The 15,829-nt window shown below is 34.6% G+C and overlaps 1 protein-coding gene across 1 annotated transcript; it reads right to left on the reverse strand.

Annotated features, from left to right (window-relative positions):
- Positions 1-13,493: 13,493 nt before the first annotated feature.
- On the reverse strand, positions 13,494-14,195 carry LOC131859286 (enoyl-CoA delta isomerase 3-like). The gene has a single exon (XM_059212877.1). It carries the CDS (start codon positions 14,193-14,195, stop codon positions 13,494-13,496), a length of 702 nt encoding a protein of 233 aa, XP_059068860.1.
- Between the last annotated feature and the right edge of the window lie 1,634 nt (positions 14,196-15,829).

Raw genomic sequence — 15,829 nt, forward strand, 5'->3', positions numbered from 1 at the left:
AGAAGAGAGGGGAAATAGAGAGTAGAGTTGTATCATTGAATTTGTATCATTGAGTTGAGGAAAAAAAGAAATTGGAGGACCCTATCATAGATGAATAAGATATTGAGTATCTTGCATGATTAATAGTTGTTACTAGAAAATGGCTTAGAAGGTACCCATTGAAGAAGTCCTATGTGTGGTTGTTTGAGAATTTTGACACACATTGGAATATTTTTCATTATTCTAACCTTTTTTTGGTATCAAAAATTTATTTTGATCAAATATTGGGGTATAATATTGAATGAAATCTCATGGTACATTTGTGAGTTTAACCACAAGGCAATACTTGACACAATAAATAGTAGAGAATACTTGCAAGGTTCATTGGATTGAATATAAATGATATTTTTTTTATGTACAAATGATTTGTATATTTGTATTATAGTAAAATTTTGTTCCTTTTCTATAATCATATCTATTATGAGATACTTATTTGCAATACTCTTGTTTATGTGTACACAATTTGTAAAAAACATACTCCTACCCCTATGTGTTCTTGTGAATTTGATGAATGTTGTATGATCCTCAATTAAACAAGTTCAAAGCCTTTTTATTTTTTCATTTTTGTCTTTATTATTTTAATGGAATCTTGGTTGAATCCCATCTCATTTGTCTGTTGTGGATTCACACTTTCTCTCTCCTAGCAAGATGAGGCCATACTATTAAATATTGTATTACTTAGGTAGTAGCCTAAATGCTCATTGGCTTCAAGGATAACGAAGATTGTTTCCCTTCTTTGGAGTCTTCTTCATCATCTTGGTGATTTATCTTATATGAGGTAACTTGATATTGTGAAATAAATTTCATTTATAAAGTCCTTCTAAAATAATAATTGGGATAATTGTTGTTTACAATATTGTAAAATTCTAGAAATAAAGATGTATTTGTAGCCCCTTATTGCATTGTATTTTAATCTGGTTGATATTAAAATTGTAATCATTGTTAAGGAATTTAGATTTTTTTGCAAGTTTATATTATAGATTTGAACTATTTTGGGAAGTGAATATACTAAGAAAACCCATTCTTTGGCTACCCATAACAATCCCCCCAAAAATATGAAAAAATTAGTTCTTTGGCTACCAATATTAACAATTCTCTTCTATGTTAAAGTCAAACTTTGCCGAAGTAATCAAAAGAAAAAATTACTCTTTGGATTTGTTAGAGAAGTTTCTATGTATAATAGTTTAATAAGGAATTGTTTCCTTATAATAGTCATAGGTTGATAGTCATGTTTACATAAGTATGAGATCACACATTTGATTGTTGTAAAGAACCATGACTGTGTAAACATGGGACAATCATAAGGGAAACAATAGATAGAAATAACATTATAATCCACAAAGATATATATTTTTTTATGTATAGTGGCAAGGTCCAAACATGCATAACATGATTTTTTTGATGATTTATCTATTTGGCTTCACTTACAATTATTCCCTAGTTTATAATATTGAATCATAAAGAACATGCACATCCTAAACTACTCCTATAGATAACATAACTTATGGTTGTTTAAATGATGAAATTTTGGTCCTTTTAAAATATAAATTAGTATCTACTCTTTTGGGAAAACAAATTCATGAAAAAGAAGGGAGAGAGAGATACTTCAAGAAAACTAGATTGTTAAAATAAATAGCATCGATCGGATGAACCAAATGTCTAATTGGCATTATGGCCTTAGACATTTATCTTGTATTCATTCGTAAATCTATCCTTATTATTTTGATCACATATAGATACATATTTATCTATGTACATTTATTTATTGATCGGTAATATTATGATTAATATTATAATCAACATTATGGATGATTAGTAACAACCTTGTGTTACTAATTATTCATAATATTAATTATACTATTTCATTATTGACATTACCGATTTATTATGAATGATCGCATATCATATCGGTTTGGTTGACCGATTATGTTTCATGAATATCGACGATATTATCATGGGTAATACATTAGTTGAAGATTGTCAACGTGACTCCACATAGGAGTCACGACTCCTTGAGGAATCATGTCGGTTCCACAAGGAGTCGTGACTCCTTTGTGAACCATCATCACATATATATTTCATGCTGTTGATGGAAGCAAATGTATAAGAAATATATATCAAAGTGTGTGGGGGAAAAAGTGACACTAAGCAAACATGCCCTAATTTCACTTTCAATCACACACACTTGTGGAATACGAAAGAGCCTAGAGGTATCACACAATTGGCTACTTCTTTTTGTGGAAGAGAGAGCCATGGGCTACCTATTAGGATTTCTATTCCTTTGTTGCAAATGATAGATAGAATGATGCAAGTTCAACTATTAACCCTAAAGTGTAAGTATGAACTAGTAACAAGATTGTAGAATTGAGATTAAACAATGGAAAGCTGTAAACACAAGGACAAGATAAGAATGTAGATGTGTACCCGGAGTTAAAATCTGAGTGAAAATGTTCGGGACGGGGGCACGGGCGCCACTGTCCTGATTCTGCTCCTGAAACTGCTCCTGAAACTGCTATTTTGCAACCTGAAAAGCTGTCGGAAATGCTGAAACTTGCTGTCTGACAGAAGGACCAGGGCACCCAGCGCCCCTATCCCAGGGACCAGGGCGCCCAGCGCCCCTGTCCTGGCAGGACCAGGGCGCCCCACGCCCCTGTCCTAGCTTTCTGGGCTGGAATTTGGTGTGAAGTTCAGTCTCCGTTTGCTTCCGTCGGATCTGTAACTTGCGGCGTCGTCCAAATCCCGAAACCTGCACTTATATCTGAAAAGGTATGGTGGGCGGCTATATAGGGTTTTGCCTTAGTCAAACCCCCGCTTTGGTGATTTCCACCACTATGAATAGCCAAGTTGTATTGTAAAAGTAGTGTGTGTGCAGACCTTGTATGTGTGCAAGATCCTAAAATGCAAGTAAGCAAACTAGAGCAACCTAGAAAGTAAACCCTAATTGCTTGTAAATGATAATGTAAATGCCCCAAATCAAGATGTAGAGTGATCTAAAGCATGAATACAAATGATGTAATGAAGCTTATGCAAAGACATGAAAACATCATGAAATCATACCCAACCCCAAGGGAGGGGTACAAGCCAATCTTCAGTCGGTGATCCCTTATTGCTCTTCAATGCCTTCAAAGCCCTAAATGGATGAATGAAATTGATGAATGCTTGATGGATGGATGCTGAATGTTGTTGAAGTCTTCAAAGATCTTCTCTTTCGCTGCATAGAAGGTCCCTGAAACCAAAAATCGGATCCTTTCAAATGAAGAAAGAGAGCTCTTATATATGAAACCCTAGGTCTTAATTTCAACTTTTGGCCGACCTAGAGATTGAATCTCCCGCCAATTTCTTGGGGTTAAGCTTTATTTTATGATTGGATCACACTCCTAAAATTTTGGGAAAAATGTCTGGGACCGTGTGCACTCCGGGCGCCATGGTCCCGACAACTTTTCACCAAATTTTCAGGGCCGTCGGATATGATGATTTTAGAGAGAATCCCAAAGTTACAGGTGATTTTGAGATGTTTTGACCCCCGAAATCAAGCCCCCAAGTTCAAAATAGGACCTAATTAGGGTTTTTGATTAAATGATGTATTGGAAGAATAAAATGAAAGGGGCACACTTTAATGAAAGGGCCCAAATTTATGATGTAGATGATGATGAAATAGAACCTTAGACTTAATTAAATTAATTAATTAAGTGTTAAAGGGGAAATGCAATGCAAAATGCAAAATGCGCCAAGGCGGGTGCTAAACTAGGTGTGAAATTGTACCACCCTAGCAAGTGTGTACAGTTTACGACGCTACACAAAGATTGACATTCCATCACATGTGAAAAGAGAGACAGTCGTGGAAGTGCTAATACTTGTATGTGAATTATGTTTTACACTGTAATATGCAACTATTCAGATCTAAAAGTGAAGTTGAAATAATAAATAAGTGCAATCAATATTATAACATACAACAGACTATATCATTGCACGTACAACTGTTGACATGTTTGTTGATTATTACTATATTATAATTTAAAATTACCTATATATAAATCTGATCCACTTGAACATGGTATCAGAGCCAGAATAAGAAAAGATCAAGATCATATTTATATAGTCAAAACTATTCTATATATTCTTCAACTTCCTTCTATCCATCAAAATGGTGAATGGTGTTAGATTTGAGGAATGACTTGGAGGAGCTTCCAACTTTGTATCTTCGAAGTTCAGGATCATGCTTGCATTAAGAGAAAAAGAATTAGATGAGTTCGTAAAGAAAGCTACACCAGAACTAGAAGAAGAAGATGAAAAACCTCAATGGATGAGAAATAACAATAAAGCCATGAAGATGTTAGTTGGCTTAGTGAAAGATCATATTTTGCCAATTATCTCCAAGATGGAGATTGCTTATGGCATGTTCAAATCATTAGAAAATATGTATGAGATATACAACACAACCTGAGATCTTGCTCTAAAGCAACAACTCCATCGTGTCAAAATGACAAAAAGTGAATTCATCACCTCATACTTCATGAGGATTACTGAATTAAAAGATCAACTATGTACTATAGGTCACACAATAGAGAGCCAAGAGTTAACCATGTTGGCACTAAATGGTCTCCCCTCCTCATGGGAGGCATTTATTCAAGGGATAAGTGAAAGACCAAAAATTCCTAAGTTTGATCGATTATAGAAAGATTACATTCAAGAAGAGTCTAGATTGGCTATCAGAGACATTGGCCAAAGCTCCTTAAATGAAGATATTCATGTTCTTGCCTCCCACTCCACAAAGATGAAAAGTAAGAAAGGATATTTCAAAAGGAAGAAAGATAAGGAATCTAATGGTGCTCCTACACTCAAAAGAAGGAATGATATTTCAGAAATCCAATGCTTTAGATGTGACAAACATGGTAACTATGCAATGCAATGTCCAACCAAGACTATGCCTCAAGCTTCCATTGCGGATGTTGGTGAAACTCCTCCACAAAAGGATTTAGATGGATTCATATTCTGATTTGAAAGATATAAGTTTTCCTTTTTTTTTGGTTGAATAATGTTCATGAATTTAATACATAGTTTTTGTTAATTCATGTAATTACATTATGCGTGTTATTTTTGAAACAACTTTGTCAGTAGATGTTTGCTTACGACAACTACATTTGGATATCTTGTGTTTTAAATTTCTTCAATTTACTATGAGAAATTTGCCCCTTACATTTAGGACATCTTTAGAATAACAGTTTTTTTTTTTTCAAGCTATAGAGTTTTGAAGTTCTATTTGTGATGAAGAGATTAAAATTCAGGAGGAATATGTAGAGGACTTTAGTGAAGATTCTGAGATTTTGCATTTCCATTTTTCATAAAACAAATATCTACTTGCAGAGGTGCAACAGTTCACTTGTGAAAGTAATAGAGGCACTTGTGCTAGTAATGATAGCATCTAGGGTTCAAAGCCAAGCTTGAGACAAGAGGGCTCTATCAGTGAGAGGGGTCATACTGAAGGGGGATTTTGTTCTAAATCTCAAGATGTTCATATTCCTACCTAGGGCTTGATATTATGATAGTAGATCCATGGTGGTTTTGGATCTAGCACTTCCAACCATACGTGGATCATACCAGATGATGAGAGTCTCCTAAAGAAAGATATCCTCCATGATTGGGACGATGTGAGCAGGGGACTCTTCTTTGACAAAGGGAGAAACTAAGAGGATGTGCTTCTATTGATGTCTGAGGATCTTGATTATATTGGTTTATAGGGAGTGGACCATGTCAAGATGGTTTCTCTAGTGATCAGTCAAAGGACTATGATTCATGAGATGTAGTCCCATTTATGTAAGCTGGAAGGCCTTTATGTTGACTTCTAGGTCATGATATTCCTGGATAGATGAATACTTGGTGAGCTTGGAATACACCAAGAGTGATGCAGATTCCAACCTTGTATTTCATGAAAGGTCAAAGCATGTGGAGATCAAGTATCACTATGGTAGAGACATGGTGTAAAGGTATGCTATTCACCAATGCATTCTTCTTTTCAAAATATGTTTTATAGTGTAAACTCTTGTGATTGCATTTCTCTTTGAGATAGACTTAAGGAGAAAGCCCTTATCTACACCCTCTTATATGGTTCATGGTGGATATCATGTGTGTGACTTCATGACAATTTTGGTTCAGTTCTTGATGAGCCCCTGTGAACATTATTGTGAGGTGATGATCTCTCAATAGTGAACACTTGTACATCTGATCATTATCGTAAGGTGACGATCTTACGATATTGATTGATCATACCATTATGATGGATATCATGGGATGTGATATCTATGGACATGCCATAATGGTTTATATCTCTATAGTAATATCTATGGATATGCCATAATGCTGGATATCATGAGTCGTGATATCCATGGATAAGCCATAATGGTGGATATTACATAAAGAGATACTCATGGTGGATTTCATGTGACGTGAAATCCATGGACATGCCATGAAGTAATATCTTTAGATATACCATGATGGTGGATATCATGAGACATGATATCTGTGGACAAGCCATAATGGTGGATATTACATTAAAAGATTTATGGTGGACATTATGTGACATAATATCTGTGGATATGCCATAACTTCTAATATCACAATGAGGTGATATCCTTCTCTCACACAATAAATGGAACTAGTGTAGGGTGTTATTAATTATTGAAGGATAGAAAGATTTCCATGGATATCATGAGACGTGATATTCATTGATATGCCATATCTCCTAATATCACAGTGAGGTGATTTCTCTCTCTCTCTCTCTCTCTCTCTCTCTCTCTCTCTCTCTCTCTCTCTCTCTCTCTCTCTCTCTCTCTCTCTCTCTCTTATAAATGAATCTATTGTGATCATAAAAGTATTGTAGGATATAAGATTATCCTCCCTTGCTAAGAGGGAGTGTTAAAATAAATAACATCGATCGGATGAACCAAATGTCTAATTGGCCTTATGGCCTTAGACATTTGTCTTGTATTCATCCGTAAATCTATCCTTATTATTCTGATCACATATAGATATATATTTATATATGTAATCATTTATTTATTGATCGGTTAATATTATGACTAATATTATAATCAACATTATGAATAATTACTGACAACCTCGTGTTACTAATTATTCATAATATTAATTATATTATTTTATTATTGACATTACCGATTTATTATGAATGATCGTATATCATTATCGATTTGGTTGATCGATTATGTTTCATGAATATCGATGTTATTATCGTGGGTAATATGTTAGTTGAAGATTGTCTATGTGACTCCACATAGGAGTCACAACTCCTTGAGGAATCATGTCGGTTCCACAAGGAGTCATGACTCCTTTGTGAACCACCATCACATATATATTCCATGTTGTCAATGGAAGCAAATGTATAAGAGATACATATCAAATATTGACATTCCATCACAGGTGAAAAGAGAGACATCCGTGGAAGTGCTAATACTTGTATGTGAATTACGTTTTACACTGTAATCTGCAACTACTAAGATCTAAAAGTGAAGTTGACATAATAAACAAGTTCAATCAATATTAAAACATATAGCAGACTATATCATTGCATGTACAACCATTGACATATTTGTTGATTATTACAATATTATAATTTAAAATTACCTATATATAAATATGATCCACTTCAACCCATATTTCATTTATATGACAACCAAATATTACATCATATGTAATGGACATACTTAACAATCCATCTCAAACTATAATAACCCATATTTAACAATAGAATGAACACTAAATACAATTTTTAATACATTCGATGTTGTCACACATATATCAAATCCATATTATAATCACAGTAGCAAATGTGGCAAGAGAAAATGCATAGATATGACTATAAATTCCCACGAATCATTATAAACTATCATACATATGTATTGATACATGGTGATGTACATTAAAGATCCTTCCTATACTCCACAAGATGTATTGCTTTATTTAAATCCTAGAACTTGGAACCATAAGACTTAATGTAAATGTGCATAGGTTCCATGAAGTCTTAAAATACTATAAGGGAAGAAAAAGATACACTAGTGCCATAACAACATATAGACAAATTTTACCACCCCTAAACAACTTACTATGGATTTCAAGATCAAGATACACTAAATGAATATCCTTAGACAGCACATAATATTTGGTACCCACTTAGAAGATTTATTAAATTGGTTATCATTTACGGGTCAATAGAACTAACACACACAAAGAGGATGGGAATCGAGCAAGATATAACACTAAAAAGGTGCATACCCAGAGAGATAAACCTAGATTATCTTAAAATAAAAATCTTTATCTAAATATAGAAATTGAGAAATTTAGTCTTCTATTGAGAAAGTTTCTTCCTCTATTATGCTCCTTTATTCTCTCCTTTTTTCATCATCTTCAAAAAGAAGCCTATGGACCTTAAAATAAAATAGAGAAGGGCATCAAACCTTACGTTAAAAAAATAGTTCTGATTAATATGAAAAACAGGTTTTAAGGACCCGAAACCTTTAACATAGTATCATAAGATAGCTCATCATAAAGCAACTAGACCAACAATAAAGCAATATTACAAAAGACTGGCAAGAAGGCTAGTGAACTGAACAGACAACAAAAGAAAGGAACAACAAAGTGAAAAGGCCAGATAAAAGATCTAAACAATAAACAACTACAAAGACTTAATTAGCTTAGCCGCCTTAGAAACCAGTAGGTCATAGTTTGCCGATGCAGCTTTGAGTTCTTCAATCACCTTGTTGGTCTTTGTCTCCTTCTTCTTCCCTCTAGTCCTCGTACTGGGTCCTTGCACCTCTCCCATACCTTCTTTGTCAGGTTCCAACTCCAAGGAATCCTTATCGATCTCCAACTTGTTGATAATAATTTTGGTGTTGGTTGCCGAGGCCTTCAAAATGTTAAGGCTTTGATCAACAATGCTTCTGAGGCAATTTTCAATTTTGTTGAATTTTCTATCAGTTTCCGCCATTCTGGTCACTTGCATTGCCATTGGTTTTTATCTCTTCCAAGGCCTTATCCACATCCTCAAACCTAGGGTTGAAGGCATCTTTGATCTCTTCAGCTCTAGCAACAGTTTTACTCAAGTCCTCAACATATTCAACCATCGATTTACCTTCTCCAATACTGATCGTTTCAAGAATTTGAACCCTGTGGCTCAACTTCTTATTATCCTCCACAACTTTCTTGTGACTTTTAATTAACCAATCAAGGGTATCCAAAAACCCTTTCAAACCCTTGGTTGGAGGATTTGAAGGGGGGGTTTTCTCACCAGCATTGACCTGTTCTTTTGTGGGATTATCTCCACTAGTGATATGTTCAGCAATTCCTCCTACCCTCTGATCGAAACCTTCCCCTATAGTCTCCTCCTCCACTTTTTGATTGACATCAGGGTAGTTTCTTTGCTCTTTATCCTCCATATTACCCTGCCTATTTTGTTTGTTCCTTTTCTGCCTGGTTTTGGTTTTCTTTTTCCTAGGGGACTGGGATTCCTTCTCAGATTCCTCAAAAACCTCCGAGGAGGAGGAGGAAGGAATCTGATAGACCATCTCCTTACTTTTTTCCTTGTCCTTAGAGGATGACAACTTTAAGCTAACCTACTTTCTTTTCTTACCAAGTTCAGCTTCAGAGTCTTCCAGACTCTCCTCAGTTTCACTTTTCGAGTCACTTCCAGTATCATCACCCATAGAAAAATCAGAATCAGACCCTTCCTCCTCAGAGTCCGAAATTGAATGCTGGGGGTGGGGCAATTTGGTGAGCTTTTAAATGGTCATAGATTAAGACCATGAGGCCTTGGTGCATGGATGTATCACCCTTAGGGTTCTCTCTATGGGCTTTAATAGTCACATTCATAGAACAAATCAAGAAATAGGGTATGTTAACTTTTTCATCATACCTGAAATGGTTGAGCAGCACGAAATGATAACCATACACTTTGGTTAATATTCCATCCAGGGAAATGTAACGCATAATAGCAAACAAAACCTCCCTCCAAGGCTTAACAAATGCCCTAGGAGGATAGTAGGTCTTACTTAACTTAACCAGGCGCTTCTTCTCCTCTGTCGTTTCAGGGTATCGCTCAATGGCCTCCTTGCTAAGTTTTCAGTCCCTGTAGAAATTGCTCCCTTCCCTACGAAGACCTGTCACCTGAGCAATGAGGTCTTCATCAATGGAGATAGTTTGATCTCCCATCTTCAGGCTTCCCTTCCTCCAATTTTTGTAGAAGAAATTAGTGATTTTGGCATCCCTCCCATGGGCGTTAAAAAAATAGTTGAAGTGGTATGCTACAGAGGATAATTGTCCCTCTTAAACATTGCTTCTTTGTGAACCATGTAGGAAATAATGGCTTAGGATGTCATATTTTATGTAAAATAAAGCATGGATGGATGTTATATTTGGATATATAAATATAATATTTATTCATTGTGACTGTAGATGAACATGGCGTGAGAGAATTCCCATATTAGATATAATTGGGGATGTGTGTCTCTCATAGGCACAACATAAATTTATAATTCTAGGAGTTTGTAAAGAGAAGTGGCCAAAGGGGGAATCAAGATGTAAACATACTTCACCATGATCAAATTAGGATCATGATTCCAAAAAGGAACTTGCAACACAATAGTTAGAACACAAGACACACCATAAAATAAAAACATGATATTATAGTGTAGGACCAATACTTATGGAAGCACTACCACTCCAAAGTATCATGGATTAATAGCTTCACCAATTGTTTAACCAAGCACTTGAGGTACTATACACTATTACCATACCCATATAAAAATTATATGACCATGCAATGGGCCAAATTATTCTCCACATTGAATATTTAAATAGTGTCTCATTATGATCCTTTCATAATAAAATAATATACATCAGCACATATTGATGGAGGCATAACTCAGGTGTTTCATTTTTATCATCATTATATCTAGGGGGATAGTCATTTCCCAAGAAAAAACATATCAGCCATGTGTCTTGGAATAATCTTGAGGTGAAAAAGATGGATACAAATTTGAAATATGCCTCACTAAACTCTACTACAACCACACCTACACCAATACCTTCTATAAATACTATCTTATTATTTAATGACACACATCTCCAATTGTCATCATGTGAAGACCTATTGATCAATGCAATAAATTTTTCCCTCCCATTTTTATCTTTTTGGATCACAAAACTATAATAGTGTATGTTGTCATAGAGGGAAAAACATAAAAAGATTAAAAAAATAGAACTTACCAAAGGTAGTGCATGTTGAAAGTCCTTGAATTTCACATGTGCATTGAATAGTTCCTTGCTCCAAGTGATTGATTCTTCACTAACATTCTTAACACGATTAAGACAAATGAGGAAGTTGGAAATGGTCTCTTCTTCATGACTTCCCAAGAGAAAATTTGGACCATGATTAGGATGAAACTTAATTTTTGGTTTTCCAATTATCATCTTCAATGTGCAAACATTTTTCTTCACTCTGTGATGACCTCTTCACATGATAGGTCAATTTAATCATGTGGGAAGCTCATTTTATTTTTATTTTTTAAAGAATGAAAGACACGAGTTGAAAAAAAAAGGAACGTCTAATTCCCCCATCTTATTTCCTATACATTATTCTTCTAGTGACAGGGGTTGAATTGACAAAAAAAAAGGAACGTTATCTCTTAATTGGTGTCTATTTATATCAGATAATGTTACTACATTTGAATGAGTTTTCTTGTCTTCACACAAAAAATCAGACTTATGGGTAATGTATGAGTTCTATGTCATGAGCAAGCAACTCATAATATTTTATATTAGTACTATTCTCATCATGAAACTCCAAATCAATTGAATTGTAGTCTCTAAACTCATATTCTCTTTCCATGGAGTCATATTATGATGCATCATTTTAATCATTCTTATTGTCATTGCACTAAAAATAATTTTTTTTCTCAAAAGGAAGTTCTTCTTCACCACTCGTTGAGACAAAATTTGGATTCTTCATGGTCTCAACTTGAGCCTTTTCTAATACAAGCTTTACAAGAAGTTGTTGATATTCTTGCTCAAGATGATACAATACCACTTCTTTATATTCAACTTCTTCTCCATACAAAATTTTGGGAGGAGGAATATATTGGTTAGTATCACTCATGCCTAATTTCGCGTTGTTCAACTATTGGCATTTATTTTTGTGTCTGCTCTTTAAGGTAATTTATCATTTCATCCCATTCATCATTATACCTATATGACATGTTGGAAGAAGTGTAGTGTTGAATTGCTAAAATATTTTTAAGACTTGAACTTCTATTTAAATTTTTTGATATAAAATATTTTACATTATATTATTCATAATTTTTTATGGACTGAATATATTATTACAATTTGTTAACAAATCATGATATCTTCTAAATATTTTCAATTATTTTTTTTCCAATCATTTACTATTAATTCTTTTAATGAGCCATTTATATCCTCCTAAAAAATTGAACTTTTATGTTATGATGTTAACTACTATAAAAGCCATAAAACCACTTATTACTAAAAGATACTATTTTTTTTCAATTTTTAATTTTTGTTTTTATTGAAAACAAATGCATACAATTACAATAATAAGGCACTCACTAGATTGTGAGTTGTGTAAACATAGTCAAATTCCTCTTTCTTGACATCCTATTTCTTTTTAAATCTTAAAATCTAAGTTCCATTTCATTATTCTCCTCTTCTTATGAAGGATCACAAAGTTCTAATTTTTTTCAAATTTTTTTTAAGGCATTTCATCCATTTCATTATTCTCCTCTTCTTGATGAAGTGATCTTCATTCCATTTTATTAATCTACTCTTCCTAATGAAAGATCACAAAATGTGTTGACAACTTAAAATATAAAAATATAAACAATTTTAAAAAACAACTTATATACCAATTCTAAATAGTGACTACCGCCATAAACTATATACAACTAATTGATTATAAAAAATTCTAAAAAATAGCTCCTGCTGTAGAATTCATAAAACCCCTGGTTATTAAAGGCTCCAAATTTTTGTAAGGGCCGCCATTAAAATTTCTCAATTGAAGCTCCACATGCACTGCAACTGGTTCAAAAGTTTTCATATTTGGGACTTCGGATGTTCCAATTAGTGTGCTCGAATAGATCTGTGGCCATTTAAAAATGAAATTGGGATGCACCTCCAAAATCTCTACCAGAAGAATAAAACCCTAGTCTAAAGTCCAAGGGAAAGTTTTCAAATTTCTCAAATCGTTAACAGGTAGACCTGAGAAATTTTTCCTGGCGGTCCATAAATCAATTTAATAATCAATAAACATGCAATCAAACATGACTGCTAGTTTTCAATTTCTGGCTTGGTACTCAAGACTAAAAATATAATCCTACTCTGCATTTATTTAAAACATTTTTGAAAAACAAAAGAAGGAAGGTACATTAAATTCACAATCTGGAAGGAAGTACAGAAACACTTCGGATTCCAAGCTTCTCTGCCGCTTCTGGAAATGCGCCAAGTCTGAGCCCCAAATAGACTTCCCCTTTGCACTTCCGTTTACCAAACTCAACGGCCACATTAATGGCGGCACCTAGGGTTTCATCAGGACTCTCATGCGACGAATCCACCAAACCCTTTCTGAGGGCTTCTTGTGCTCCGTATTTGAGGCCGCCGAGCATAACTTCCGTCAAATGACGCGAATCAACTTTGCTGCTGATGACAGACATGACCGACGGAGGAATAGTCATCCCGACATCGACCTCGCTCATGTACAGAAACCCTCGGTCATTTCTCATGAACCTGTAGTCATGAGCCAGGGCGAAAATGAATCCAGCTGCGCAAGCGTGGCCACAGACGGCTGCAATTGACGGCAATTTTAAGCTCATGACGGCGGCCAAGAGCTCCACGAATTTGTCGCCGACGGCCTGGGTTCGAATCTCCTTGTCGTGCGACATCCATTCGAGATCGAGGCCGTTGGAAAAGTATTTGCCGTCGTTTGTTACAATAATTGCAGAGGCCTGGTGAGCATTCTGATTGACATAGGCAATTGCAGAAATAATGGAGTCCATGAATTCAGGGTTGAAGCGATGCTCTCCATGGCCTGTCCTCCTCAGGATGAAGATATTCTTCTGCTTCTCCAAACTGCACATATTTTTCTTAATTGTCTTTGCTCAGATTTTTGGTGCTTTGATTTAATCAAAACCCCTGCAAAGTGCAAAGCAGGGTTTGGCTAAGATTAATTTATCAGAAGCATACTCAGGAATCTCCACCATTAATCTGCTTTGACCATAAAAATTGAGGAGTTTTTTTTGCATCCAACGGTGATTGGGCCTTCCCATATTTTTGGCGATAGGTATCCCGTGAAGAAAATGGTTTAGTTTTGTGAAAATTAAAATTTTTAATAAAAAGCTTAATAAGCAGAGACATAAGGAAAATGGGATCTTTGTGAGAATGTCTCATTCTTATTAATTTTTAATCAATTTATTATTATTACATTGGGGAAGCTTACGGAGATAATAAAGACTGAGATAATAAAGACTCAGATAATAGGTGATTTCACATACTCTTCAATTAAAGTAAAGTATGATGTGTGTCTCACTTTTTATCAAATGATATCAATCTTTTGGAAGTAAATTAACTAGGGGAAGAGCACCAGTAGTTGAGCACCCTAATTTTATGCTTCTCAAAATCTTACGTGGAAATTTCAAATCACTTCCAATTTTTTACAGTAGCTTACTTGACAGGTCCCCTGCTCATAACTAAGCTTTCAGCACCACATCATCAAGTATGGTGCCACATCAGCATGCTTTTTGCCAAGGTGTCCAAAACAACCCCCCCCAAAAAAGAGACCAATAGGCGTGCAAAAGAGGCCCCAATAGTTGTGCAGCTGATATGGCATCACCTGATTGGTTACTTTTTACAATATTAGTACATTTCCGAACAACTATTGGTACATTTCCTAACAACTATTGGTACATTTCCTAACAAAAATTGATATTTTTTGTTTCAAACAATAGATATTATTTGTTCAATTTTTGGAACAAAAGGTATCAACAACCCTCACAACAATTGGTACATGCTCAACTACTGGTGCTCTTCCCCTACTCTATTTTTTAATATCATTAGGTCATGGCCGTGAAAGATCACAAAGTGATTGTGTGATATAGAACTTGGGGTAGTCAATCTTCATCCAAGGCAGTGATTTCCATTCAAGAGAGGCGAGTCACACCTAGTACTTTATCTCAATCAAGATAAGTGTGTCACATCACATATCAACAAATCAATAAACTAGAAGGAAGGTTGAATGAATCAAATGCTTGAATTGTTATGGGTTAATTTTCCATAACATTGAGGAAGGTTTCAGATATTACAAAGTCGATGTGTGCTTGATAATATTTTCTACTTATAATAATTGCAATTGAATATTAAATTTTAAGGATTCTTTTTTAATTTTTTAAATGAGCGTAAATACAATTTAAAGAGTATAGTGTTGCAAAACATAACAAGGGATATAATCATAATTAAAAATGATTAACAATCTCAAATTAAACAATTGATCAATCTCACATGTCTAATATTGATGGGTGATTTTGACACACTCATCAAATCAAGTTATCTATTACATCTACCTTAGTTCTCTTGACATGAAATCAATCTCTTAGATGAAGATCAACTACCCCAAGGTTTATAGTATCAGGTCATTGCCATGCAAGATAATTGAGTGATAATGTAATATAGACCTTGGGGTAGTTAATCTTTACCCAAGAGATTGATTTCCTTGTTG

This window comes from Cryptomeria japonica, chromosome 10 (assembly GCF_030272615.1).
Source record: "Cryptomeria japonica chromosome 10, Sugi_1.0, whole genome shotgun sequence".
In the NCBI taxonomy this organism is placed as follows: Eukaryota; Viridiplantae; Streptophyta; class Pinopsida; order Cupressales; family Cupressaceae; genus Cryptomeria; species Cryptomeria japonica.

Bases quoted from the DNA above. Each gene is read 5' to 3' on its own strand.
- LOC131859286 (XM_059212877.1), bottom strand. From the start codon at position 14,195: ATGTGCAGTTTGGAGAAGCAGAAGAATATCTTCATCCTGAGGAGGACA.